At 39.5% G+C, this 25626-nt stretch overlaps 1 protein-coding gene across 6 annotated transcripts; it reads left to right on the forward strand.

Moving 5' to 3' along the window:
• Nucleotides 1-54: 54 nt before the first annotated feature.
• On the forward strand, nt 55-24693 carry LOC119723155 (ran-binding protein 3-like). Of its 6 annotated transcripts, none has more exons than XM_038193711.1 (18): nt 55-166; nt 294-338; nt 3966-4066; nt 5797-5842; nt 6481-6567; nt 7537-7566; nt 7705-7782; nt 8680-8775; nt 11066-11149; nt 14399-14696; nt 15189-15306; nt 18151-18231; nt 18845-18884; nt 19562-19686; nt 20712-20838; nt 21378-21520; nt 22288-22552; nt 23242-24693. In XM_038193711.1, the coding sequence occupies exons 1-18, from the start codon at nt 139-141 to the stop codon at nt 23304-23306; spliced, it is 1857 nt and encodes a 618-aa protein (XP_038049639.1). In that variant the 5' UTR covers nt 55-138; the 3' UTR covers nt 23307-24693. The 6 variants fall into 6 exon arrangements, with proteins under 6 accessions (XP_038049639.1, XP_038049634.1, XP_038049636.1 ...); XM_038193706.1 differs by having other exon boundaries at nt 56-166; nt 6478-6567; XM_038193708.1 differs by having other exon boundaries at nt 56-166; nt 6478-6567; nt 15192-15306.
• The last annotated feature ends 933 nt before the right edge of the window (nt 24694-25626 follow it).

Raw genomic sequence — 25626 nt, forward strand, 5'->3', positions numbered from 1 at the left:
TGGTGAATATTGCGTGAACCATGCTATTGGAAGTTACATCCTCGTACTCAACCCTTCGCAATTACTCTGTGCACAGACGTCACAAACTTTGCCTCTGATAACAAGGTTGCACTTTCGGCAAAAATAGAAAATAGAAAAATGGCGCACGTCCAAAAAACAGTGTCAGGTAAGTGGAAATTTCCAGACGAAATTCATAAAAATACCACTCTTAATATGGAATTTTAATAGTCAACCATGTTTGCTTTATTAGTTGTTGGTATGAAATTTCTATTGTCTTGTTGGTTTTTCGTCAGATTTGTCTAAAGATGAGACTGAAGTGAGTGCAGGCGGTCAGAACGGTGAGATTGCTTTTCATTGTTTTGAATGGACAAAAATCATGATGGAATATCGAATGAGCAGATTCAGTTGACATTTCATTTGACATGACTTTATCATGTTTATGATCCCATGTGTTGAAGTGGAACATGTTGTTTTCCAAACACTCACAAATTCACTGATGGTTTGTTAATGATTGTGTTAGCCTATGGTCATTTGTTTATACATGTGAAAGAATTGAGCCTCAATCATGTCAATGAGCTACAATTTTAGGGATAAAACTTTGGGTAATCTTAATAATAGGACACCTCTATATTTTTACGAGTTCTGTTCAAAACTGACTTTTGCAGATGACTGTCCAGTACCAAGGTGACTTTTGCAGGCTAAAGCAGTCTTTTTTCTTCAGATAAACTCATGTTAGTTGTAATTTTGGAAGCACTTTCAAAGAAAATGTGACTTTCCTACCTTTTTTTGCAGTTCGCCATCTCTTGCTTTTTAATATAGGCCTAGGCAGCTAGGCCTTTTTTCTGTTTGTCATCATCGTCTTTAATCCCTCGTAAATCAAAGTCCTGCCCTCTTTCCACAAAATTAAAACCTGATATTCAAGAAGGTGTCATTGCCAACTGTTAAAATGTGTCAAGAAATATTAGAATGTCACTTTTGAGTGTCATTTAGTCAGCTGTTTTGGTGAGTCCTTATATAGGAACGGGGTCCTAAAAGTAAGGATTACCAAACTTTGACTGTTTCTATTCATTGACTCATACATGTCATACTGTTTCTTCTATATTGTTTTTTCCATTTTTGAAAAATCCCTGAGGTGAGCCCCTACATGTTTATATTGGAAAAATCAGTCTAAGTTGCTGAAATTTTCATAATTTTTTTTGGGACTTGATCAAGAGACGTATGAAAATTATGATTACGATCAATAACATTTGAAAATCTCCCCGTATGCATCTTCCAACAGGACCACACGGCAACATAGAAAAATGTTGTGCATTGTTGTGACTGATGCACAGATCGTTGCGTGCTGGTTTGTGTGCGGTCCCTTTACCCAGGGAAGATTGCAGCATTTATCAAGTTTGATACCCAGCTCCATTTTTTCAGTTGGCTAATTTTTTTAATTTTTTTTTTACATTTTACAGTGACTTTTTTTTTTCTAGATTAACACTACGTTTTTATCATTTTCAACAGCATCTGTAGGCCTACATTGAAATAAAAATGTGACATTTTTATTCCTTTTAAGTGTAAGATCTATCATCTAGCCTATATACATTTCCATCAACATCATGTACATGTAGGTCAATTTTTTGAAGATTCAACTTTGTTTTAACCCATTCACACAACAGGTGCGGGACAAATGAGTCACACCCTCCTAATTTTACACAAATTCTATTGCACACTGTTTGTGTTACATGCATGTACCATATGAGAAAGAATGTACATGAAGTGTGCTGACTTTTGTATTATCATGCCACGTTTTAGAATCTTGGTTGACATTTTTATTATGAAAAAAGCAAATAAACATTAAAAATATGTCATTAGGAAGCTGCATTCTAATCCTCTTTCATATGAAAAGATTCTCAGAGTTGTCTCCTGTGGCATTTTTGAATTCCATCACATGAAAAAGATTGTCTTTCTCGATTGTTTTTTTCCTAGCAATGCTAAAGTAATTCCCTTTTGAATGAGGCATTGACCCCCCCCCAAAAAAAAAACCAGCCCATGTTTAGTTATTGAACTATAATAAAAAGTTTGAAATACACATGTATTTTTTTCTCGCGGGATAGGCTGGTTCCTGCCCCACAATCATTATCGATAATGTACGGACCGGGAGCAAGTCTGCTCGAAAGGCGGATCTGTAATATGCCCAAAATAAAAAACTGTTTTTATCAGCGGGTTGCAGAAGCCCAAAAACGAAAAAAAAGAAGAGCTTTTTGGCTTGAATAAAACATAAACGTACAAGTTGAACATTTATTTAGAGAAAGAAAAAAGTGAATCTGTTAAAGAGCAAGGGGAAGCAACTTTAATCTAATTATGCAGATAAATATCAAAAGATTGAAAGTCATTCTGGAACACTCTGTGAATACTGCTAAATACGATCTTACAGTGTGGGAGAAAGATAAATACCCAAACTACTTTTTGTTCAATTTCTTCTTTTGCATGAGTCATACATATGTACATGTACTGTTAACATTAATGTTCGTTCTGTCTTCTTGCTATTTTTTGTACAGGAAAATGGATTCCCTGTTAAAAAATTGCAACAGAAATTGTTGATTGTAATCTTAGAACGCACAACTTTCTAAAAGATTTCTGCTACAAAATGTGTATGTTGTTGGTTGTTGCAAAATCACTGCTTTTACATGACAGATCGGGTCATCACACTGTAGCGTGACCTCAGGTCAATGCGAGGTGAAAACAAACGCTTGAACGCATAGCTTTGCACGGCAATAGTGCGTTCACCTCCAAATGTTTTCGCTGCGCTGGCCGGAAGTGACGCGCAAGTTGCGTCCTCCTATACACTTTTACCCTTGTTGGTGAAAAGAAAAAACCTTAAAACATGTAAAAGAGTTTTTATCTTCTGACTTTTGTAAATAGGTTTTTATAGATTGCTTCCTTTTTGGGAGGGGGAGTTGGCCTAATTTAATACAGCTTACATGTACATGTACGTGAGCGTGTACATGGTGTACCATGTACAACATACAAATTCCGTATGTCAGCAGTGTTTTCGTATTTTTCAGCCCTTTGCCAAGGAACAGGAAATTGATTGATTCCATAAAGAAACTATTAGTGGTACTATTAATAGCTGTGAATTGGGTAGCCATTCGAGTACGTACATGGTTCCTTGTAGAGTGAGCATGGTGTAAACACATACATTGACTCCTGGGCAAGTAATTGGGCAATTACAAGCTTGTCTTGACGAATTTGATACAAATTATTAGTTCCGTCTATTAATTTATTTTTGTACTGAACCCTACATGTATTTGCATAGTATCCTTTGAAGATTTAGTTATTTATTTTTTGAATGTTTATTGTTTTTTTTACATTTTGTACTTTGTACTTTTTACATGAACTTTTTTTTATTTATTTTTTATTTATTTTGTAATGATTAATTAATTTATTTAAAAAAAAATAATATTGTTTTTTTAATTTGTTTTTAATAAACAAAAATTTCAATATTTTTATGTTGTTTATTATTTTGTTTAACAAAATTTGACAACAAATATGTTTTTTTCCCAGACAAATTATGAAGTTCACAAGCCATCTGAAATACATGTATCCAATATCCGACATTATACATGTATATGCGCATGTACATGTACATGCACCCTCAGGATAGAATTGTTTACCATACAGTACATTTAAAGTACATTACATTTTACATGTAATGTAATTTATCTAACATAGTACAAGCTGTGTTGAGTGTTGACATTGACAATAACATTGGAACCAATCCAACTCTGTAATCATCTCAATTCTCTTCGTGGTTGTGACAGGATGGTGAAAATTTAACCTGATTTAAAAAATGTCGGCAATATGTCCACCACCCGTCAAGTCTGAACTACATGTATTGCTATTCAGTAGAGGAAAAATATGAAAAAAAAAAAAACTTATTCCATAGACTTTAATTCATTAATTCCTTGTATTCTCACCAGGCATTGACAGTAGGAACGGTGCAGGAAGTACCGGTAGTGGTGCGGTCATAGGTCCGTCGTCCTTTGTGTTTGGTGAAAATATGGAAAGCCGTGTTCTGAAGGTGAGCATTGAAGTCTTAGCGTACAAAATGACATGATGATGCTTCATAGTATTCAAGCATGTAGTGATAGAGTGAACATCATTCCCCACGTTGGCTCCGTGTGCACGACATGCTGCTTGTGTGCAATTGTTTTGGAAGACTTGTTTTGATATGAATACAGGGTGAGTAAAAAAAACGAAACCCAAATGTTGGGACGATTGTTTTAGTGAAGTTCTGCATGTAGCGCTTTCAAAATCTAGGATATGAAAGCCCAATTCATAAGGTTTCTTTTAGTACAAACATCATTCAAATCACTCATGTACTTTTTAAGTTTAACAACCAACGTTTTAAGGTTCTGTCCACGGATCACAAAAAGTTCAGTGTTCTTTGAGCAAAATGAAAACAAATCACATAGGGATGTGCGTGAATTGTTTTTGTTTATCTGAAAGAACGCACACCTTTTGTATGATCCGTGGTGTATGATCCGTGGACAGAACTTTAAAATGATGGTTGTGTTTAAAATTCTTAAAACTTGAAAAGAACATGAGTGATTTGAATGATTTTTTGTACTAAAAAAAAGCTTATGAATTGGGCTTTCATATTCTAGATTTTGACATGCAGAACTTCAATAAAACAATAGTCCCGACATTTGGGTTTTGGTTTTTTTTACTCACCCTGTATGCATACAAAACCCTTACTTGTACATGTAAATCTTCATGTTGGCCCCATCCGTATGGCATTATTATGTTCATGGCATCATCATTTTATGTTTTGGATTGTTTACTATACTTTTTCAAAGATCTGGTTGAAAGGAAACTATCCTGTGTCACCCAAGAAAAGACCAAAAAAACCTGGTTGTTTACTCGGACGTGTTTGACATTTTGTGGCACATACATACGTATTTCCAGTCGTGTTCATTCAATGAACGGCACATGTTGTGTGTGTGTGTCACATACAAGTAATACACGCAGCACCAATAAACAAATGGATTTTTAAATTTTTTAATGGATTTACAGTATATTATTTTTGTGTGTGTAAAATCAGTAGTGCATATAGAGCAGACAATTTACTGTTCATATTGTTACTTATTTGTTGATTGAATCTTTGAATAAACTAGAAAACAAAAATAGATAAATAAACAAATGTCCTTTCTTGCAAGTCGGCAGAATGCAATGCATTGTGCGGCAGCATTCACAACTAGAGCTCAACATTTCGATATTTGAGAGTCAAAATTTTGACCCCCGAAATTAGTTCTCGCAAGGTTCTCGCAAGAATAACATAAAAAACGTCCCGTTTTTTCAAAGAATGGTTGTGTGGACATTTATATCCTACTTTTAAATGCTCTTTCCAATTAACATATTTTCGTTTAAAATGCATTTTGTAGCCTAATGGGGTGCATTCCAGGACGTAATGCCCCTTTAAACCATCAAAGTACATGTACATGTAACTGTTCAAGGGTACTTACATGTATACATGTACAGGTAGTCCATACATGTACATACATTAGCCTGAAGCCAAATGCCGTGTGACATGTGGTTGAAAGTGTTTTGGAGTGAATTGCTCATGTAAAAAAAAAAGCTAGCACCTTGAATTTTTAGCAACATGCGTACCACTTGTTGAACCTCAAATTCCTTGACTTGCAAAGTAGCATAGAATACCCCTACTGGAACAGATTTGGGTACATGTAAGAACAGTTTGTTTACTTATTGTTTTTTGTTGTTAAATATTTTTGGTAATTTTGTTTTTTACAGAGACCTGCTGAGGAACAACTTGACAGGAAGACTACTGAGCAAACAGGTAGGGGGAAAAATTGGATGATGCCAAAGCTTTTTATTTTGTCATCAATTATTGCATGAAACTGCCTGGCATTCCATGTCCCTTTCTGGGGTTCGAATTTCAATGACAATACAAGTCAAGTGGTCTGGTATTTTTTGGGGCAGTGTTATTCCGCCGAGTAAACCCCCCAAGAGTTAATAGTGTACAAATATTGAGTGGCTCAGAGTGGAAGTGAGATTTTACCGAGCGATAATATTCCTTCCATTACACACTTTTCATAAACCACTCAATATTTGTTTTATATAACTGACATATAGATCCTTGTCATTATATTTACTGTTAAAATGAACTTCTATTTCAATACAAAATTGGTGGGAAATGCATTTCTCTCTTCCAAACCACCACGTCACGAAATGTTTGAATCCAACTCTGTAGCTACTGGCTCATGGGAATAATACCCGCTGCGTGCAACGGTCAATGCGCACACGTACAGAACTTTTTAAACGAAATCAAAACCCTGCTTTCCACAAATTTTCAGGGAGTTTTGGGTGGTACCGAAAAATTAATGGCCATTGCAGTTCTCAAAATCATTCTGTAACCTTTGACTGGTTCACCCCAAATAATTGTTTATGATGTTGCTCTTCATTTTATTTCAGAAGATGAGAGCGACCAGAAGAAAGATGAGCCAGGTGAATTCCCCAAGGCTCACTCGTCTGTCCTGGCACAAAGACCCATCTTGTTTGCAGGTGAGACAGAAATTATTATTTGATATTTTTGTAAAAACATTTCACCAGTGTTTTGCATAGAACGTCTTTCCAGCTTTGCAAATTGCTTGTCTATTTGTTGGTCAGACTGTAGCCTTTAGTCAAGGCCCACGCGTCTTGATCCGGACACGTAACGCGCCCCGAACGCTGGCACGTAAAAAGACTATCCAGCGAGCGGCGCGATAGTCTTTTTATGTGCCAGCGTTCGGGGCGCGTTACGTGTCCGGATCAAGACGCGTGGGCCTTGACTAAAGGCTAGTCAGACTGCTGCAGAGTAGCCAAAAAGGTAAACGATTCTTGACAAAATCTGATTATTTACATGTTTAGTTAAAGGTGATGTTCAACATTTTGCAAACATCAAAAAACGGAAGTACCTAATTATTACGAATACCTTTACTTGACTGTAAAAGTGGAATTTTTGTATCCGTTGGAAAAAAAAATTACTTTTTTATTCAAATACTGCCCCAAATTTTGTTAGTCCACACTTTGTTTGCAATTTGTTACCCATTTATGAACGGGTGTTAGCCACCAGCTAGTCTGGTTCCCTGACCTGATAATTCCCTAACATGATCTCTTTTGTTTGAAGTTGGGTCAGGGAACCAGTCTACAAGAGCGGCATTTTTTTTTTGGTTATTCCAGCATCTATGAACACAAAACTTTTAACAGATCAGTGTATTTAATACTAACCCCAAATCCATCCATCTCTGAAAATTCCCGCAAAAGCAAACGTTGTACACCACCTTTAAAGGGCTACACATACAGACTGTGTTTGTGAATGTAACTTTATTCATACTTGTTATTCCAACGTGGGAAGACGGCCTCAGACAATTCGCATTGTCCAAACTTGGGCAAAAGTAATAAAAGCGCTACGTACACGTAGGTTGATTTGACTTATTTTCATGTTATTTTCGGTTTTAACCAATTGCTGACTTGTTTGGTTTTCCGCTTCAGGATCTGCAAAGGATGCAAAAACGGACAAAGGTAATGAGCATTTTTATCTAGCAATTATGATAAAAGTGATCCTGAAACTACATTATGTGCATGTATTCAACACTGTCTTGCACATGGTCTTCCATCGGTATCAACACTTTTTTTCTTCGATTTATTTTTTATTTACAGAAGAAGCAAAGTCTGGTTTCAAGTTGAATCCACCTACATTGGTCCATGGTAAGGCCAAGCCAGCACCCAAAACTTCAAGTAAGTTTCGGTATTGTACCCCAGAGTATGAATTTAATCAGGGTTGATTCTTGACTAAAAATATATCAGAGTGGATTTTCCCCAGCTATTTTTGACTTGCATCCCCAGAAATAGATTCCTTTCCTAAATTGTTATTTTTCTAGCAATACAAAAGTCATTTACATTTTTACTTTTGAACAAGATACCTACCGAAAAAAAATAGGCTCACGTTTAGTTTTTGAATTACATGTAGTCTGACAATAATTCCATTCTAATGAGGCATGCTGGTTCTTCCCCACATTCAGTTTCAATAATTACAGACTTGAGAAGGTCCATTCTGCTTACAAGGCAGATCTGTTTGTTATTATTAATAATATTTATTATAACTATTTCTGGTATAATGAAACAAAGGATTCCTCAAAAGCTCCCTAGACACTGTAGATCGCAAACCTGAAGAAACCTGTCGAGAGAAGACAATGCTGTAGTCTTCAATTATGAAGTTAACACTCAATTGGAAGAGGAAGAAGACAATGAGAAAATATTACAGTTTTAGATGTGGTAGGAAAACCCCCGAAGAATATTCTGGAGAAAACCCACGGAACCAGGTAGGGACTGAAAACCCAATCCACATGTTGGTTCAAGTGGGATTCGAACCCGGGTCACAGCGGTGGAAGGCGAGGAAAGTACCTCTACGCCAACCTGACTCCTTAATTGATAAACCAATTGAGGATAACCAACAATAGGTAAATTTGATGACTGACGAAATAAGCACTAAGAGTAACTTTAAAGGTGTACCATGTGACAAGAAATCTCTTTTGTGAGCTTGCTAGGCTCTGAAAACAACCAGGGGAACTCAACTGCCCATCGCCGCAGGGAACTATAAAAATACATTAAGCTTGGAATCTGTTGTTTTCTCAGCAGGTGCTGATGGGGACGGGGCCAGCTCTGCCAAGCCCTTACTACGCCCCTCTCCGCTCTGCCACTCATCACCACACTGGGCTACCCTCGCTGCAGGTAAAAACAAACCACAACTCCTCTACCCCCCCCCCCCTTTAACCTAGGCCCATCCATTCTCAGTTCCCCTTTATCAATGGACCAGTCCGGATTTGACCATAAGCCCCGCCCACCTTCGGTTTGTGAACGGCTGTGTCCGAATTACCTGGCTGTGGCTTGAAATTACACATGTGTCTATGGTAGCGGCTGCCACCACTTCCCATAGACCTGTGTGTAATGTGAAGCAGTAGCCAAGTAATTTGGACAAAGCCTACATTTCTCACATTGTGTTTGTGACCAAAACAGAGTTGTAATCATGTCAATCACATGTCAATAAGCCTCTGTACTGATGACGTCACACTTTGTTTACGTGTGTGCTTTCCTATGGTGCTCAGTGGACCGTGGGCCCCCACTGGCTCCATAGGAAAGTGCACATGTAAACAAAGTGTGACGTCATCAGTACAGAGGCTTATTTCACCAGTCAGGTCAGAAGTAACAAGGTATGGAACAATGACTGAAGCCCGGTTCATACTCTCTGCGAAAGCGAACGCGAATTTGTGACGTCGTGGCAAGTATTCGGGTGAATTTCGCAACGAATGTTTTATGACGTCAAATTCGCTTCGCACTCGCTTTTGCATGAAGTATGAACCGGGCTTAAGGAATGCCTTTGTTGCAGTTCATTTAAATAGCGTGTGAGTTGACTGGGGACTAGGTCACTTGTGAATTGACTAGTGATTGACACGATTACAGCTCTGGACCAAATTTGACCCAGCTACTGCAGTACGAATTTGACTGTGCTACGGGCGGGACGGGTCCATTGCGCAGCGTGTTTTTCATATTCAAACAAGGAAACGTTTTAACTCTTTTTTTTTTCAAAACGGTGTATTAACCCTAACCCCTGGGTATCTTTACTAGAACGTATCCTGAATCCGCCAGAATCCACCGATTATGTCATGCCAAAAATTGTTGGAGTTGGCGACTGCTCAGTATGTCCTGAATCCATCAAAATCCTGCAGTAGCACTAGGCTTACAATCCTCAATCCATTAAAATTCCCAAATTTTCAATATGGAGGTATCCTGAATCTGCCAAAATTCTCCAAAACAGGGGTATGGATTTTGATGGATTCAGGGCGGTTGGGGCTTGTACATTTGTACTACATGCAGTGCAGTGCTGAAAAATTCAGCTGTTTGGGGATTTTGGTTGTATGTTGTTTTGTGTCTGCCACTACATGTATGTTCTGCAGCATATGCATTGTAGTCCTTGGAAAATGTGATAGATCTTGCATTCTTTAGTCTTGGTATCATACTAACTTTATAACCCTAATCCCCTAGGGTATTTTAGCTAGAAACCCTGCTGAACGCAGCAACATGCAACACTTGTCAAAATGACAAGCCTGCAAGATACGTTTTTGTACATCAGGTCAAAAATCACAAGGCCACACTGCCTCAAGAGTCCCTGGTCGCCAACTGCAGAAGGATATGACTGTGGCATTGCTAAGTGGGACTAGCTCTCATTGTTTCAGAATTGGCCTTTTATTGACTGGTGTTGATGGCTCAATGCAGCAAGGTTCCACAGACTTTTACACCTGATGCACCTTGTTGCGTCTGGTAGGGTCAGGGCTAGGGTTAAGTAGTTTCTGCCACATTTGTAGCATCGCCAGCCAGAAACAGATACTGACCTTTCACTTCAGAACATGATTAACAAAGATCTAGAAAAGGCAAAACAACAAAGCGCAGTTGCATATCAACCATTAACCCTAACTCCGTAGGCGTTTTTGTTGGGAAGCAACCTCAATCCTGCAAAATGCTCCAACTACCTCCATGTAAAAATTGCATACGGCCTCAATCCTGCAAAATCCTCCGTTGTTTTCTTGAATGTGGTCCTTGGAGGGATGACCACTGCCTCAGTCCTGCAAAATCCTCCGACAATCACTGTTTATGTGTTGAGGCAGAGCCAGTGACATCCTGGAGCAGTGCGGAGGATTTCAAGTGTAATCTAGGCCTAAATTTATGCACGGCTGAGCATAAACAACACAAGATCCAACCCAAGACCTTGACACAGTGCATCCTCCAAGATCAGCCACACACTTTTGCCATATAGCCTCAATCCTGCAAAATCACCCATTTTGCAAAGAGGATTTTGAAGGATTTAGAAATGTTAGGGTTAATTGATTGCATGCAGAATGCACAAGGAATTGTGGGTACGGTTTTCTGAGCGTTTGTGAGATCGACAGCCGACTGTGGCAGACGGACAGTGACTTGATTTTTCGAGGGTAGAGCCTGAACATTTCTCGCCCTCTTTTCCTTTCAGTCGCCACTGGAGGAGCCTTCAAAACGAAAGCTTCCTCACATCATTTCTCCTCTTCTTTTACTAAATGCCATTGGAAAGGGAAAGGTAAGGGAAAAGTGTGCCTTGCCTGAAAAAAAAAAATCCCAGAAAAGCCGCGAAAGTTGCAGTTTAAAGCATGTGCATCCTCATGCCACGCTTTTTTTTAATTTTATTTTTTCCAACATGCTTTTTGTGCTTTTCAGTTGCCATCATTAAAAAAAAGGATGTTTTCCGTATTTTCCCAACAAGAAATTGATGCACAACATTATGAATAACATTTGATTATTTTTGTACTTAAGTAACTGTGACGTTAAGCAAGAAATAACTACTCATCTAAAAACACGCTCATTCCATATTTCATTAGGCATAAAAGGAGAAAAGAAGACTTTACTTTCTCAACGCCCCCTCAAAAAGAAAAGAAAAGCTGTACATAATGTCCACATCAACCAGAAACAAAAGGCAATACAGGTCAGCTGATATTGCTTTGAATAAGTCAAACGTGTCAGTTTGATACTTCACTTTATAACAAAAAATTCTCTTATTAAAAAGCAAGTTGTAGCCTATGTACTCTGTGCACGAACAGTAGAGGAGAAACACATTGCATGTTTGTATGGCATCGCGGGCCTGTATCGCGTGCCTCGGATGCGTATGGCATGAAGTACGCATGGCTTACCCATGGCTTACCCATGACGTCTTCACCTGACATGCCTGAGCATCGGGCGTCTTCGGCGATGGATTCCAGTGTTCAGTCCCGTTGTCTCCCCGCACTTTCCCTTTATGAACATTGAGGGGGTACTTGTGCACGGAGCCCTTACTGTCTTTGAAGGACCACAACTTTTCAGTAGTCACTTCAAGGCTTAACTTGATGTCACCTTGATATTCCCTTCCCTGTAAAACGCGTTCTCATTTTGCCAAGCAAATCGCAAAATCACACCTGCAAATTGAAGTTCTCTCGCTCTTTGTGACATGTTGTTTTCACAGTGTGAATGGTCGTTCACATATTACAAAAAAAATGTTAGAGTGAAGTGAATTTGGTGGGTGAATGTTAAATAATAGTGGAACTACAATTGTTGACAATTCAGTTTGCCTCTTTATACTTGAACTTAGTTGAAGAATAGACGAGCCCCTTAATTATAAAAGTGAAGCAATTTTGTACTAAAAGCATTTTTTAAAGGTGAAGTTAAGCAACTGCAATGTGTAAAAATGATCTTCCTGTTTGACAGCTTGAATGTGTACAGGGTGAGTAAAAAAAAACGAAACCCAAATGTCGGGACTATTTTTTTATTGAAGTTCTGCATGTAGCACTTTCAAAATCTAGTATATGAAATCCCTATTCATAAGCTTTCTTTCAGTACAGGAATCATTCAAATCACTCATGTACTTTTCAAGTTACGGAATTTTAAACACAACCACCGTTTTAAGGTTCTGTCCACGGATCACCAAAAAGGTGTGTGTTCTTTCAGCAGAACGAAAACAATTCACACACATCCCTATGTGATTTGTTTTTGTTTTGCTCAAAGAACACTGAACTTTTTTTGCGATCCGTGGACAGAAGCTTAAAACGGTGGTTGTGTTTAAAATTCCGTAACTTGAAAAGTACATAAGTGATTTGAATGATTCTTGTACTAAAAGAAAGCTTATGAATTGGGCTTTCATATCCTAGATTTTGAAAATGCTACATGCAGAACTTCCCTAAAACAATGGTCCCAACATTTGGGTTTTTTTTTTTTACTCACCCTGTATTTGGACCTACATTAGCCATCACATCTCCAAAGAATCTTTGTCCTTGCTGCTAATGCATGGATGTGATATCCTCAGCATGCTAAAAAAAAAATGAATCTTGTCCATGCTTGAAGGCAACCTTGAACATTTCATGATAGTGTTAATTTCTCTTGTTTTGTTTCTGTGATCTCATTTTTTTTTTTATTAATAATTATTTATAAGCTTAAACCCAAAAGTATTGCATGAAAGAATACCATAAAGAGCTAAAGACTGGCAATGATTTCTTTTGGTGGATGGCTTGGAATCCGATCATAAATCATTTTGTTATTTTTTTTTCCATCTGTTGTTTTTGGCTATCTTGAATGCTGACATGCTTGCTGTTATAATTCTGATGAATTGATGTTCGTTTGCAAACTAAGTGCAAAGTTTGAGGTCATCTACCAATGCGCCAGGCCTCCATTTCTTTTATAAAGTGCTTGCATCAAAATTCACATAATGCCTAATATATGCCTTAACATTCTTTGTTTTTTTCCCATTTAAAATAGTAAATATTTAGAGGTAATTAGGCCATTGATAAATACCAGCAGAAATCTTGTTTCACAGATTGGTTTTAGTTTTCTGTTTCTGGACTTTGATAAAAACAATTAATGTTTGACACTTCACACAAAATTTGACGTCAGAGGCAGTGCCGTAGCCAGGATATTTTCCGTGGGGTGGGGGGGGGGGGGGGGGGTGGGGAGGGGGTACCAGCATGTTATGAGGGACCCCAAGGGTGGACCCAACAACAACATTTCCCCCAAATTAACGCCTTAAAAATTAACTAGGTAGGTAGGTAGGAATTTGATTGTGTAACTTCTTTATGCTTGTTCATCTTTCATTTGCTAACTTTAGGTTATCTTTGACAGTAGTCTGTTTACTGAACCTGATTAATAGACATTATCACGTTGCGGCCATCTTGATTTTTCCCATTCTAATCAACGTAACCAAAGCTAGGCTGAAAGGGAAAATAGTCTGGTTCCTTTTTGCACAAAAACATTATCATTCAGTACTGTTATTGGATACAGGGAACATGACTGAAATGGTTGCAGCATGATAAAGGTCTATTGTTTTTAATTAACTTGTTTCCTTCAAAATGTAAGTTGTTTACGGTTTTGACCAAATGTGGCAATGAAAAGTTTGAGGCGGCAATTTGGCTGTAAAAATCCAGGTACATTGTACATGTATGTACACGTATGTACACACAGTTTGTTTGTTTTTTTGGCCTAGGCAAAATTTCAAGTTTAGCAGTGCCATGAAATTGGGCCCCACCAAGCTGAAGTCTGTTCGCTGCACTGCAACCTCCAATGCACTACAACCCATTCAAAGAGCATGTCTGTGTTCATTGCACCATCCAGTGAAAATATAATGCACGCCATGTGGAGGAGTTTTGGCATATTGGCTTTCAAAAAATAAGATTCAACGAGCAAATGTTAACATTTAAGAGTGGCACTGGATGAGAATACAGTGCGAAAGTCCAAAATCTGAAATAAAAAAAAAAAATGGCAAGCATTTGCAAATGCGTGTACTTTGACCCTTTTCGTCTTTATTTCTCAGATGGGAGACAACGGAATCCAGAAGACGGCTCAGTTGAGGTGTCCTCATCCTCCGCCTCCACAGAAGCCACGGACCCGCCCCCGAAGAAGGAGAGCGGCGCGGAGGCCAGCGCCGCTCCCAATGGCAAACCTAAGACGAATTTCTTCATCAAGCTGTCCTCCAGCGAGACCAACAGGGACACGGGTTTCGGCGTGTTCGGCAACTTCTCCAACGCCAACGTGGGCTTTGCCAAGACCCAAGACCACAACGGCACCACCAATGAGAACTACTTCCTGCAGTTTGCCAAAGTCGACAGCAGGTTGGTGGCTTGAGAGATTTGAATCATTTTGATTATGGCCTGAGTAGCAAATCAAATGGTAGCCTGGAAGGTATGTATGGAGTACGTAGGGAGATGTATAGTGCCTTGGCCTTGTGGTCTGGCGCATTGAAATTGTGGTCTGCGGGTTATGGTGTGTGCCCTTGGGCAAGGCACTTTGTCACTCATTGCTTCTGTCCACCCAGGAGTAGATGGGTACCTGTGAGGGCAGAGGTGGTGGTTGTTGATTCTAGCTGCTTTGCGCTGAAATGGCAGCATCGAGCTGTATGCTCCCCAGGGAGCTTAGATTGTCTTGGGCACTGCATGGGCCCTTTAGATTCTAGGTCAGTGTAAGTGGCAGTGTTAGTGTACTGCATGCACGAAGGCAAACACATTCTGGACAAACACACACTTTACCTACTTCTCATACTAGTCTTGCACCCGGACGTCTAAAATTTCATTATGTGGATGTCACTCTGTGTTTTTTTTTTTCAGCAGCAGTAAAGAAGAAGGTACAGAGAGTCCAAAGGGTCTGTCTAACTCTGGCAACAAGGGTCTGTCTAACTCTGGCAACTCATTTGTCTTCGGTCAGAAAATGGGCGAAAGAGTAAAGGTCAGTATTATCTAACAAAACTACCATTACTCTTGTGAAAATATTTGATACAGAATCATGATGAAATACTACTTGCAGAATTCAGCTTTATAGGCATATTACTTGTAGATCATTTGGTTTTCGTGCATTCAGGGCTCGAAATATCCACTGGACCGTGGACCGTGTCTAGTGATTTTAGCGTCGGTCTAGTGCAGTGTTTGACTGCACTAGTCCGGCTGTCTAGTGTTTTTTTCTTGCACTATATAAACAAAATGACCCCCAAATAAACTAGCAGTTGAGGTCTGCTTAATAGCGTGCTTTGAGTTCATATTATTACTTGATTGATTAAAATTACCGGCCAAAAAACTGTCTGTGCCGTGCCGAAACGCAACGAAGCTGCCTGGCCAACGCGCAAGTCATGCCAGTTGCAGAAATACGTACGTTCATACATACAGAGCTGCTTGATGTATGAAAACACGTGGGCCCGTACGTGCTATTGCAGCAGTGACTGGTTCCCGCTGCGCCGCACACTAAGGGCCAAAGAAGGCATGATGGAAATGCGGTAACCAGTCAATGCAATAGTCGTGCGCGGTGCATGCACACTGCAGTACAGTTGAATGCAGGCCGGACGGCGCGGAATAGACATCGTAAAAATGCCAAGAAAACATTGATGGAGAAAGACGATCTTTGCAAGCTTATATTCACAGAACTTGATCTCTCTTGTCTGTGTATGTATTTCCCGTGTTCATGAATTTATTTCGAGGAAATAGTACTGGTATATGAAGTGAAACGATGCAGCGAGTTTCACCGAAATCACATACCGTAAAACGTAGCTCATTGCCGGCCCATTGCCGGTCCACAACACACAGTGCATCATCGCACGCTCGTACCAAGCAAAGTTCAGTCATTGTTTGCCAGTTTCTCGTCCTAACTAGCATTGTGCATATGGTATAAATGGCCTGCATTTTCCATTATTTTTAAGATTATCGACGGCAGATATTTTCGTTAACACTTAAGGCAAGTTTTCGTCATTTTTGAGGCCCTTTTTGTATAGCTTTCGTAGTGCAATGGAAAAAGTTCAGGCTGAACATTTTCATATAATTTTAACAAATCTGAAAACAAATATTCAGTTGCTTTATCCGTTTATTAACTCCATTTTCCAAGAATAATGAAGTGATGAACCAACTGACAACTGTATTAAAAAATGAAAGCGTAAGCAGAATTCAAACCTTTTAACTCCCTAGGGGGTGTGTAAAATCGTATTGAAATCGGAGGATTCAGGACTGTTGGGTTAATCTCCATTTAGTTATTTTTTATATAAATTTTACCTTGTCTTACAGTTACAAAAACGAAAGAAGTTACGCCACTAGAGCATATTATTATGCAAAAACTAATAATAATGCAGCCCCTTGAATAAATTCTGATATTTAAAACAAAACAAAAACAATGTTTACTGTCGTTTATCCATGGATTTTAAGGAGAGAAAATCGCTCTCCTTAAAATCTCCTCAAAGATTTTAGGATAGCGATTTATAGCTCTCCTGGATTTTCTTTAAATGAAGGACTGCTGTGCCCGCTGCAAGAGAATTAGACTAATTTTCCAGGGAACTAGCCAAGTGCACACACGAAACGGGCGACTCGTACATACATGTACATGTAGCATTTTGTTGTATTCCTGTCACAGTGCAAAATGTTGTTTTTTCTTATTTATGACACAGGTCTTGTAAAAATAGTTCAGGTCCAGTAAGATTCTTCAGTTACTAGACCTGCTGTCTAGTGCTTTTTTTCATGAAATTCGAGCCCTGGCATTTTTGTTCGTTTCCAATAGTAACACCATTCAAAATCCAAAGACAAATGTTCAAACGTTTCAGCTCAGTGGATGATACACTTTACAAGAAAATACTGAAAAACCCTGCACAACCTTTTGATCATGAAACACGATTACATCCATGTCCATTCTGATTTTGTCTAAATTACAGCAAGCCAGATGGAATAATTTCACGGGGTGTTTAGTACCGATACGATTTTTAATCCAAGTAAAAAGCGTTTTGATAATAATTGGGTAATATTTTTGGGATAAATGCAAATGATCCTGTATGCCTGTAGAAGAGCGGACAGTGAAGTCCTGAATGCTTGTGAACTGCAGAAACGTGTAGTGTCATGAAATGTGTAGTGTCCTGGAGTACTTGCTATCTACAACGTGTCCAGACTTTACATAATCACTCTAGGTGATACATGTAGAAGGCATTAAAGAATGCGTTCTGAATTTACAACATGTCAGATGTAACAGGGACTTGAAAAATACATTGGGGAAAAAAATGTTGCAACCTGACGCCACTTCTGTGATTGTGTACAAAATCTATGGAGAGTCAAGAAAGTTTTCTAAGTATTTCCTAGCAACATTGGAAATGTTTCTCAGTCCCAGATTCATGTCTTATCATTCATGTCATTTTTGCAATGAATGACCTTCATTGAGATGATATATCAAGAAAAAAGTGGCGTCAGGTTGCAACATTGTTTTCCAAAATTGGACCCCAAATTTATGGAATGACTCGGTTCCTATTTCCATAGTGGAGTACCAACTATTAGCCCTAACCTCCCCCAGCCCATCAAACCCCAACGGCACGTTTTGTTGGAATCTGTCAGGATAGGTGTAGTATCCCTAAACTGACAGTCTTTTGCATTGTGTTGGCACACCTCCAGATTAAAAAGTCAGAAATATGTGTGTGCTGTTTCCCATATGGTGTTGGAATTTGCCAGGATAGGTATGGTTCCTAGTAAATCATGCTAGGGAGTAAGGGCTTAATGAAGACAAGTTGCCTATTTGTGTTAACCCTTGTAAACCCCTTCTTGTCTGACAACACAGGGTTCACAGCTGACAGAGGAGTCCCCATCAGGCCCTCCGGCCCAGTTTGGTACAGAGCTCAGTCCCACATTGTCTGCCAAGGTAGGAGTCATTTGCTAATAATAAACCATTAATCCTGCCAGCCTTTGGCACTCGAAAATCCTTCAACTGTCTACGGGGATGACCTTCGCTGGATGACCTCTTGCGTGTAAATATTCATGACTTAGGCTCATCCTTTTCAAAATGCTCAGACACTGGAAAACACTGGGAACTGGCGGTTACCTGCCGGTTGGATATATCTGATCTCTAATATCCCTTTAACCCTAACAGAACTCAACCCATCAAACCCCAATGGCATGTTTTGTTGGAATCTGTCAGGATGGGTACAGTACCCCTAAATTAACATTCTTAAACATTGGGTTGGCACACCTCCAGAATCAAAGTCAAAAATATGTGATTGCAGTTTCCCATGATGGTGGTGGAATTTGCCAGAATGGGTATGGTTCCTATAGCAAATCACGCTAGGGAGTTAGGGTTAATTGACAAAACACAACCCTTAACATGAGAATATCTGGAAAGTTTGGAATTATACACATTATACACATTATACACATTATACACTCAATTTCGAATCCAGCTGCTGGCCTTAATGTTGTGTGCTGTTTAAAACCCTTGTACTGAGTAATAGTTATTTGGATTCTGATTCATTGTACAGGATGTTTCAACTGATGGTGATTCACCAGGAAGATCACAAGGTATGTTATTTTTTTTTAATAAAAGTGGTAGTTCACAGCCTCTTTGTTTGTGTTAATCCATGTTTTTTTTTTCATTCGCTGGTTGTATTCTTAAAAATGACAGCAATATGTGACCTGTTCTGTCAAAATCAGACTTTTCTGGGCATAAGGTCGAAAATGATATTTTTACATATTGTTAACATATGTTCTTTTTCCTTTTAATAGGTGGTTTCATTTTTGAAACCGGTCATTCCTGGGCAGAGTTATGCTATTTTGAAGTTCATTGTGTCGAAAAGTAGAAAACGGAGAAAATGGCCACGAACGTCACAAAACAGTTATTTCTTTAAACTGATATACCTTATCAAAATCATCAAAAATAGTATATGTAGAGTTCAAATTAGGGTTTCAAACTTTTATAATATATTTTAGACATGTTCAGGATTACAAATATGCAAAAATTTGAAAATCGATAAAAATCACCCCCACAGCGTTTTTTGGCCCTATCTCAATTCCAACCTCTGCCCAGAAGCGTCTGCTTTTGACAGAACAGGTCACATATATCCAAAAAAAAATTTGAATATATCTCCCTGCAAAAAAAAAAAAAAGATAGCTCATATCTTTAAATCAACAAAGGCAAAACCCAAATTAAAAATAAAGAACAAAAAAACAATCAATTTGATTTGTGTGTGATTTTCCAGAGCCAACCAACAAGTCGCTACTGGAGAGTGCCAGCGCCTACGAGCAAGCCAAGAAGAACTCAGAGGTGACGTTTGCCAAGGTGGACAGCAGGACAGGGGAGGAAGATGAGGAGAACGTCTTCCAGGTCAGTGTGAGGTCAGGGGTTTTCCAGGGTCACGGGACATGCACAATCATGTCTTGTATTCGACTTACAAACTCACTCGCAGCTTCGTCCAATATTCTAGTTTCATTATTTTAGTCCATTGACAGACTCCAGGGGCCATCTCATCTTAGGATTTACGACGATTCCCTGCTCTAAGATCGATCCTCGCTAAGACACGTCCTAAGACCGATTTCACTAAATGCATCTTTAGCAAGGTGCATCAAAATACCAATGGGATGGCTGTTTCATGTTTGTTTTTACTGCTTTTTTGACGAAACAGTCGTTGAAAAGAATTGTTAATTAGATATCATGGTTAAAGGGAAGATACAACATTTGCAAACATGAAAGAACGGTATGATCAAATTATCACGTAATACCTTACTGAATTGTTAGGGAATGACAGTCTAAAGCATCTTTTAAAACCGTGGCTCCTGGTGTGCTGTCATTTTCGAGAAAAAGTGTATTTTTCCAACGCTGGTCGGCCGACCAGCGCTGGAGAAAACTGGCTTTTTTCAAAAACTGTTCCTACTTTTTCATATTTAGTTATTCTGACTTTTTTTTGCAATTGATTACACACCTGTGAAGGGGTTCAAGCTTGCTAGACTTATTCTCTGACCTTAAAATTCCCCAAAGTGTATTAATTGTTCCGTTTCATCTTAAGTGGGGTCAGGGAACCAGACTACAAGAATATGATTGGTTTTCTTGGTTTTTCCAGCATCTACAAGCCCAAAACGTGAATTAAGTCAGTTTAACAATATTTTCTATAACATACTTATCCTCCAAATCCATTTATTTGTGAAAATTGCAGCAAAAGCAAGGTTGTACATTCCCTTTAATTGGCTCTGTCGCGAACATTCCTCCTTTAAATTCATAACACTGAATTACCCTACTGTAAGTGCATGCAAAGTTAGTGAAGGAATTTCTTTGCGTGTATTACTCCCCCGTAGCGCTTTTGTCTGAGCAATTTTGTGAGTCTTAATATCGCCTTATGTGTTTTCTTCCGTCAGGCCCAGTGTAAACTCTTTGTCTTTGAACCTGTGAAGCACACCTGGCACGAGCGCGGCCGGGGTTTGCTACGACTCAACGACCTGGTGCCATCGTCTTCAGAACAGTCCTCTCTCCAGTCCAGACTAGGTAGGCCTTGATAGCCGTGGTATTGAATTGTAAGACTTCAAAGAAAGAATTGCATGTTGGGAACATTGCATATTGGTGTTGCTGAATGAGGCTTGGGCAACTCTGCACCAGGATGAAGCAATCGGCCCCGAACCCCGAAATGGAATTTGTCAGTCCACATTGAGGAGGATACAACTCTCTGTAGTAGCTGATTCTATAAGAGTAGATTCAATGCGTTCAGCTGTCAAGACCGGTATTAACAGCCAGTTATGAAACAGTGAGAGTTAGTCCCATTGAACAATGCCTCAGTTGTATCCTGCTGCGTTCTTTGACCACAGACTCTGAGGCAGCTTGGCCTTGAGACTTTTGGCCTGATGGATCTTGCTGCACTGGGCAGGCTTGTCACTTAAATATAAAGTGTTGCATGTTGCTACATTTGGCAGGGTTTCTAGCCAAAATACCCTGGAGGGTTAGGGTTAACATAAATTATGTGAAATTTAGTTCAAGTATCAATAGCTATTTTATGTTCAATGAAACATGTCTCTGTATTTGATCCCCAGTGATGCGCACGCAGGGTAGTCTACGAGTGGTCCTGAACACCAAGATATGGAGTGGGATGACGATAGAGAAGGCTTCCCCTAAGAATATACGTCTGTCAGCCAGGGACGGGGAGAGTGATACTATCAAAGTGTTCCTGGTCTCGGTAAGTTGTCTGGATCCTTTTCTAAGATGTGTCCACAATATGTTTTGTTAAGAAAAAGCAACCCCTCCCTCTTTCCCCATCCCATACCCCCACCCCCACCAAAAAACCAAAAAAAGATTCTCCTTAGCAGCAGGGTCTCATGTAGGATTTCAAAAAGTGCCCATCCTACCCTAGCCCGGGCAAAAAGTGCATGTCCTGTCCCAAGAGAAATGAAAAGCGATATCAATATATATATATGGCCTACGTTTTGCGCAATCAACATGATCATTTCATCGGGAAGATATGAGTTTGCATGGTCGATTTTGTACTTTTTACTTCCCTTGAAAATAAACCCCTCCAGATCCATGAATGAAAGAAAAGATAATTGACCAACGTATAAGCGCGATCAACGGATGGTGGCACGATCGACTGGTAGCGCAGATCCACTGACCGCACCCAACATATGCATGTCACATGAAGTGCTAATCATGCAGCGCGTTGTACACACGTGAATGCGTGGTGCAAACTTGTCTGGTGGCTGGTGCTCCATTTCTACCGCAGCAAAAGTGAAATACGTAGCAGCGCAGGTACTTTGCCTGGACAGGCGGACGGGGCGTTAGATGAGACAATGCTTTGTAACACCCCATGGTAAAATCAGACTTTCCCGTAAAACAAAACAACATTCAACTGACACAAATATTTAAGGAATACGTCACAGTTTTGAATGTTATCCAAGCCGGCCCCTGAAAAAATCCTGTTGACGCACCCCTTCTCACATTCTCGAACAGGCCTCCCCGAAAGACGCAGAACAAATCTACCGTGCCATCGAGTACCGGGTGCAGGAGCTGAAGTACGCCGAGCAACAGCAAGCCGAGAAAGCTTCCGAGGTGGGCGGGGTCAAGACTGAAGAGGGGGAGGAGGAGACAGAAGCCAAAGATGAAGACGATGACAGCCGCGACGGCAAACAGACGAGTAAGGCCTCAGCGGTTCCCGTCGGATCGGGCGACAGCGATGATTCCGTGTCTCAGTCAAACTCGGCTCTCACAGACAGAAGTAAGTTCAGGGATGCTTTTAGCCCTTCTTAGATCGGAGCCCTTCAAAGACATTATTATATCTTGGGACGGAAAACCCAGTGTTAAATTGCTCAACTCCCTGGTACAACATCAACTTTCATGGCTGCGCTAACAGTGCTAGAAAAGAAATTCTGTGATAAGGCCACAAAAAAAAAGTCTCCGGTTTCTGGTATGCGCGCGCGTCGCCGTAGCCATGCGCGTCGGCAAAATGAAAAAGGTTTTTTTTCAATGAAAGATGATGTCTCAAAACCGCCAAACTCTGTGGTTTGACTGGAATCCTGCTGCTGCACAATTTTAACGTGTTTTTAGATGGGGTTATGATCGAGAATAAGCTTTATGTGGCCTCTCTGGTCTCCCATAATATTTGCACTAAGTTTAGTCGGGCACCATTTGCAGTCATCAGCCGACATTTGAAGCAAAAAAAACAGGTAAAAAAAAAAAAGCCGCGTCGCTGCACCACTTTTTGGGCAGGCTCCATACCAGAAACCGGAGACTTTTTTTTTTGGGCCTAACCCAAGAAGCAGAGGAACCTTAACCTATGAATGTGCTACAGCAAAATTTTCTTGCAAGTCGGTCAAATACATGTACATGTATGTTAACATTCATAGAGAAAAAAAACCTGTGCTTTCCTTTCACATTTTTGCTTTTTCTCTCCCTTTGTTCCCAAAGGTTCTCCCGAGCTCACTGATCCTCGCGTTGAAGGGAATCCCCAGACTCCACCTGCCAGCAATTAAGAGACACACATAAACATTCTTCACCCACAAGGCTAATCTAAACTTTTTGGGAAGCTGTTGCCTGTGGTTGAGCACTTGAAGGATGCGTCATCATGAACTGGGCGGTAGAGTTTTCCCTGAGCAGAGAACGGGAAGGACTTATAAAGCACTGTAAAACTTAAAAACATATTTTGTTTGAGAGTAAATTTGTTTTGTGGTCTTAAAATTGGAGGTCACCGACTGTGTATGAAAGTGATGTCACGCAGCCATCAATAAAAAGCGTGTGTACAGAGAGGAGGCGAGGCAAAATCGGCCAAATAGTGCCCTCTGTTCGGAAAAAAAAATGTGTAGCCCTCATTCTATTTTCTTTTATGACGCTCACAAAATTTTGGAAGTGGGAACTTCCAGTGATCAAGTTGAATTCAGTCGCAGAGGAATGAAGAACAGACGCCAAAGTTTGGAGAATTTGCTCAATTTACGTGACGTCTCCTCACATGGGACAAAAAGGGAACATGGAAACCAGTCAGGTGGATACCAGTCAATATGGAGAATGTTGCTAGATCACATGGAGTATCAGGAGGCATCGTGATTTCAGGAGATGGAAAAGGCAAAAGTCTTCGCAACTGCCAGCCAGCCAGCCTGGATGATTTTCTGACTACGAATCGTCTTTTTGAAGAAGAGGCACGGTCTCCAGTGAAATCCAGACTCTGGAATGAAATTCTTGACAACTTGGGGAAGTGCAGACCTGAATTCAGAGTCACTGGAGAAGACGACAGCTGTCAAACGTGGCATTCAAGACCAAGCGGCTTCTGATTGGTTGCAAGGGATGCTACCCGTCACGTGATTGGTGGACTTAAATTTGTGAAACTTGTGTGAGACTATTCTACGGCTTCTGTGATATACATTGTCGTTTTTGTCATCTTTATCGTCTTTATCATGTAACTGAAAGGCATAATTCTACAGTTGAAATCAAGGAATTTCAACAGGAAAATTATCGGAAAGAGCTCGGAAAGATTTATGACCAGAAATGGGATTTGATCAAGAATTTGGGTTTTTTTTTAATTTCCCGTTCATTCCAGCTCCATTGGCACAAAATGATAACTCTGATTGATTTCAACTTGTACTTTTATTCCATGAATTCAGCATCAAACTTAGCACAGTGTTTAGGTTTCAGATCTAAAATGTACCCACCGACTTTTCAGTACACGTGCATACCGCGCAGATGTCCCTGATTCAGGATATGAAGATGTTCCGTGCCGATAAAAATAGCAACGAATGCGTTTGCTTCCTTGAGAGTACATCAAAAAAAATCAAAAGGGTTGGAATGTGTGTGCGCATCCTGTACATGTGTAGCTCGAGATTTCACTGTACATGTAGTTACTTTATGCATAAAAAAAATAACCGTTTTCAACGGAAGCAAGGGAAAGGATACCGAATATTTTTCATTCACATTTTTTTTGTGAATCGTTTGATCTTTAGCAAATGTGCTATAAAACTCATGTAGATGCATATGTACATTGTACACTGTTGAACTTAACACTTTTTGTAAATTGACAATATTTTTTCAAGGCCAGTGTAGAAGAATGGGTGGATGCTGAGGGGTACTGTTAATAGAAGTGTGGCAGGGGCCGATACCACGATGCTGCTAAGCATGAAATATTTCTTAGACCGTAAGCAGAAAGCAGGGAGTATGCTTAGTGCTTACCTGGGCTCAATTTCACAGAAATGTGTAAGGAAAACTTAACTGCTTAGCACATATTCATGCTAAGTCCGAAACAGCAGAGAAGCTGTGATAATCCTTGCATATCATATATAACATTGTGGTTAGTAAATCCTTTTTGCTAAGCGTTACTCTTATGCCAAGTAAATTTGTATGGTTTGAAGATCTACAAAATGTTTACCAGTGTAATTCATAAGAAAAAATGTTGCAACCTGACGCCACTTCATCGGTTGTGTACAAAGTCTGTGGAGAGTCAAGAAAATTTTCAAGTATTTTATAACAAAATTGGAAAAGTTTCTCAGTTCCAGATTCATGTCTTATCATCATTTTTGCAATGACTGACCTTCATTGAGATGGTATATGAAGAAAAAAATGGCGTCAGGTTGCAACATTTCTCCCTAATTCATATCAGCGCTTACTGCTAAAGTGTACTGTATATTCCATGTTGACAAAATATGGAAATTTCTTCAGGCTTACGATGAAATAAAGGATGTGACATTTACATGTTGAGATGTGAAACGGAAAAAAAGTGTAAATCCCTTTATAAATTTTCGAAAACATTTAAACAAAACCTTTATTAAAACAAAAGGTTTGTGTCTACACTAACTTCATTAGATACAT

Source organism: Patiria miniata, unplaced genomic scaffold (genome assembly GCF_015706575.1).
Source record: "Patiria miniata isolate m_02_andy unplaced genomic scaffold, ASM1570657v1 HiC_scaffold_16, whole genome shotgun sequence".
NCBI classification, from domain to species: domain Eukaryota; kingdom Metazoa; phylum Echinodermata; class Asteroidea; order Valvatida; family Asterinidae; genus Patiria; species Patiria miniata.

What these genes read in the sequence shown, in the direction of transcription:
- LOC119723155 (XM_038193706.1), top strand. Translation starts at nt 139, where the DNA reads ATGGCGCACGTCCAAAAAACAGTGTCAG. An exon ending in AAGACCCATCTTGTTTGCAG is followed by an intron (nt 6,568 to 7,536) that starts GTGAGACAGAAA and finishes TTTCCGCTTCAG; the next exon opens with GATCTGCAAAGGATGCAAAA. An exon ending in CTCTCTCCAGTCCAGACTAG is followed by an intron (nt 20,839 to 21,377) that starts GTAGGCCTTGAT and finishes TTTGATCCCCAG; the next exon opens with TGATGCGCACGCAGGGTAGT.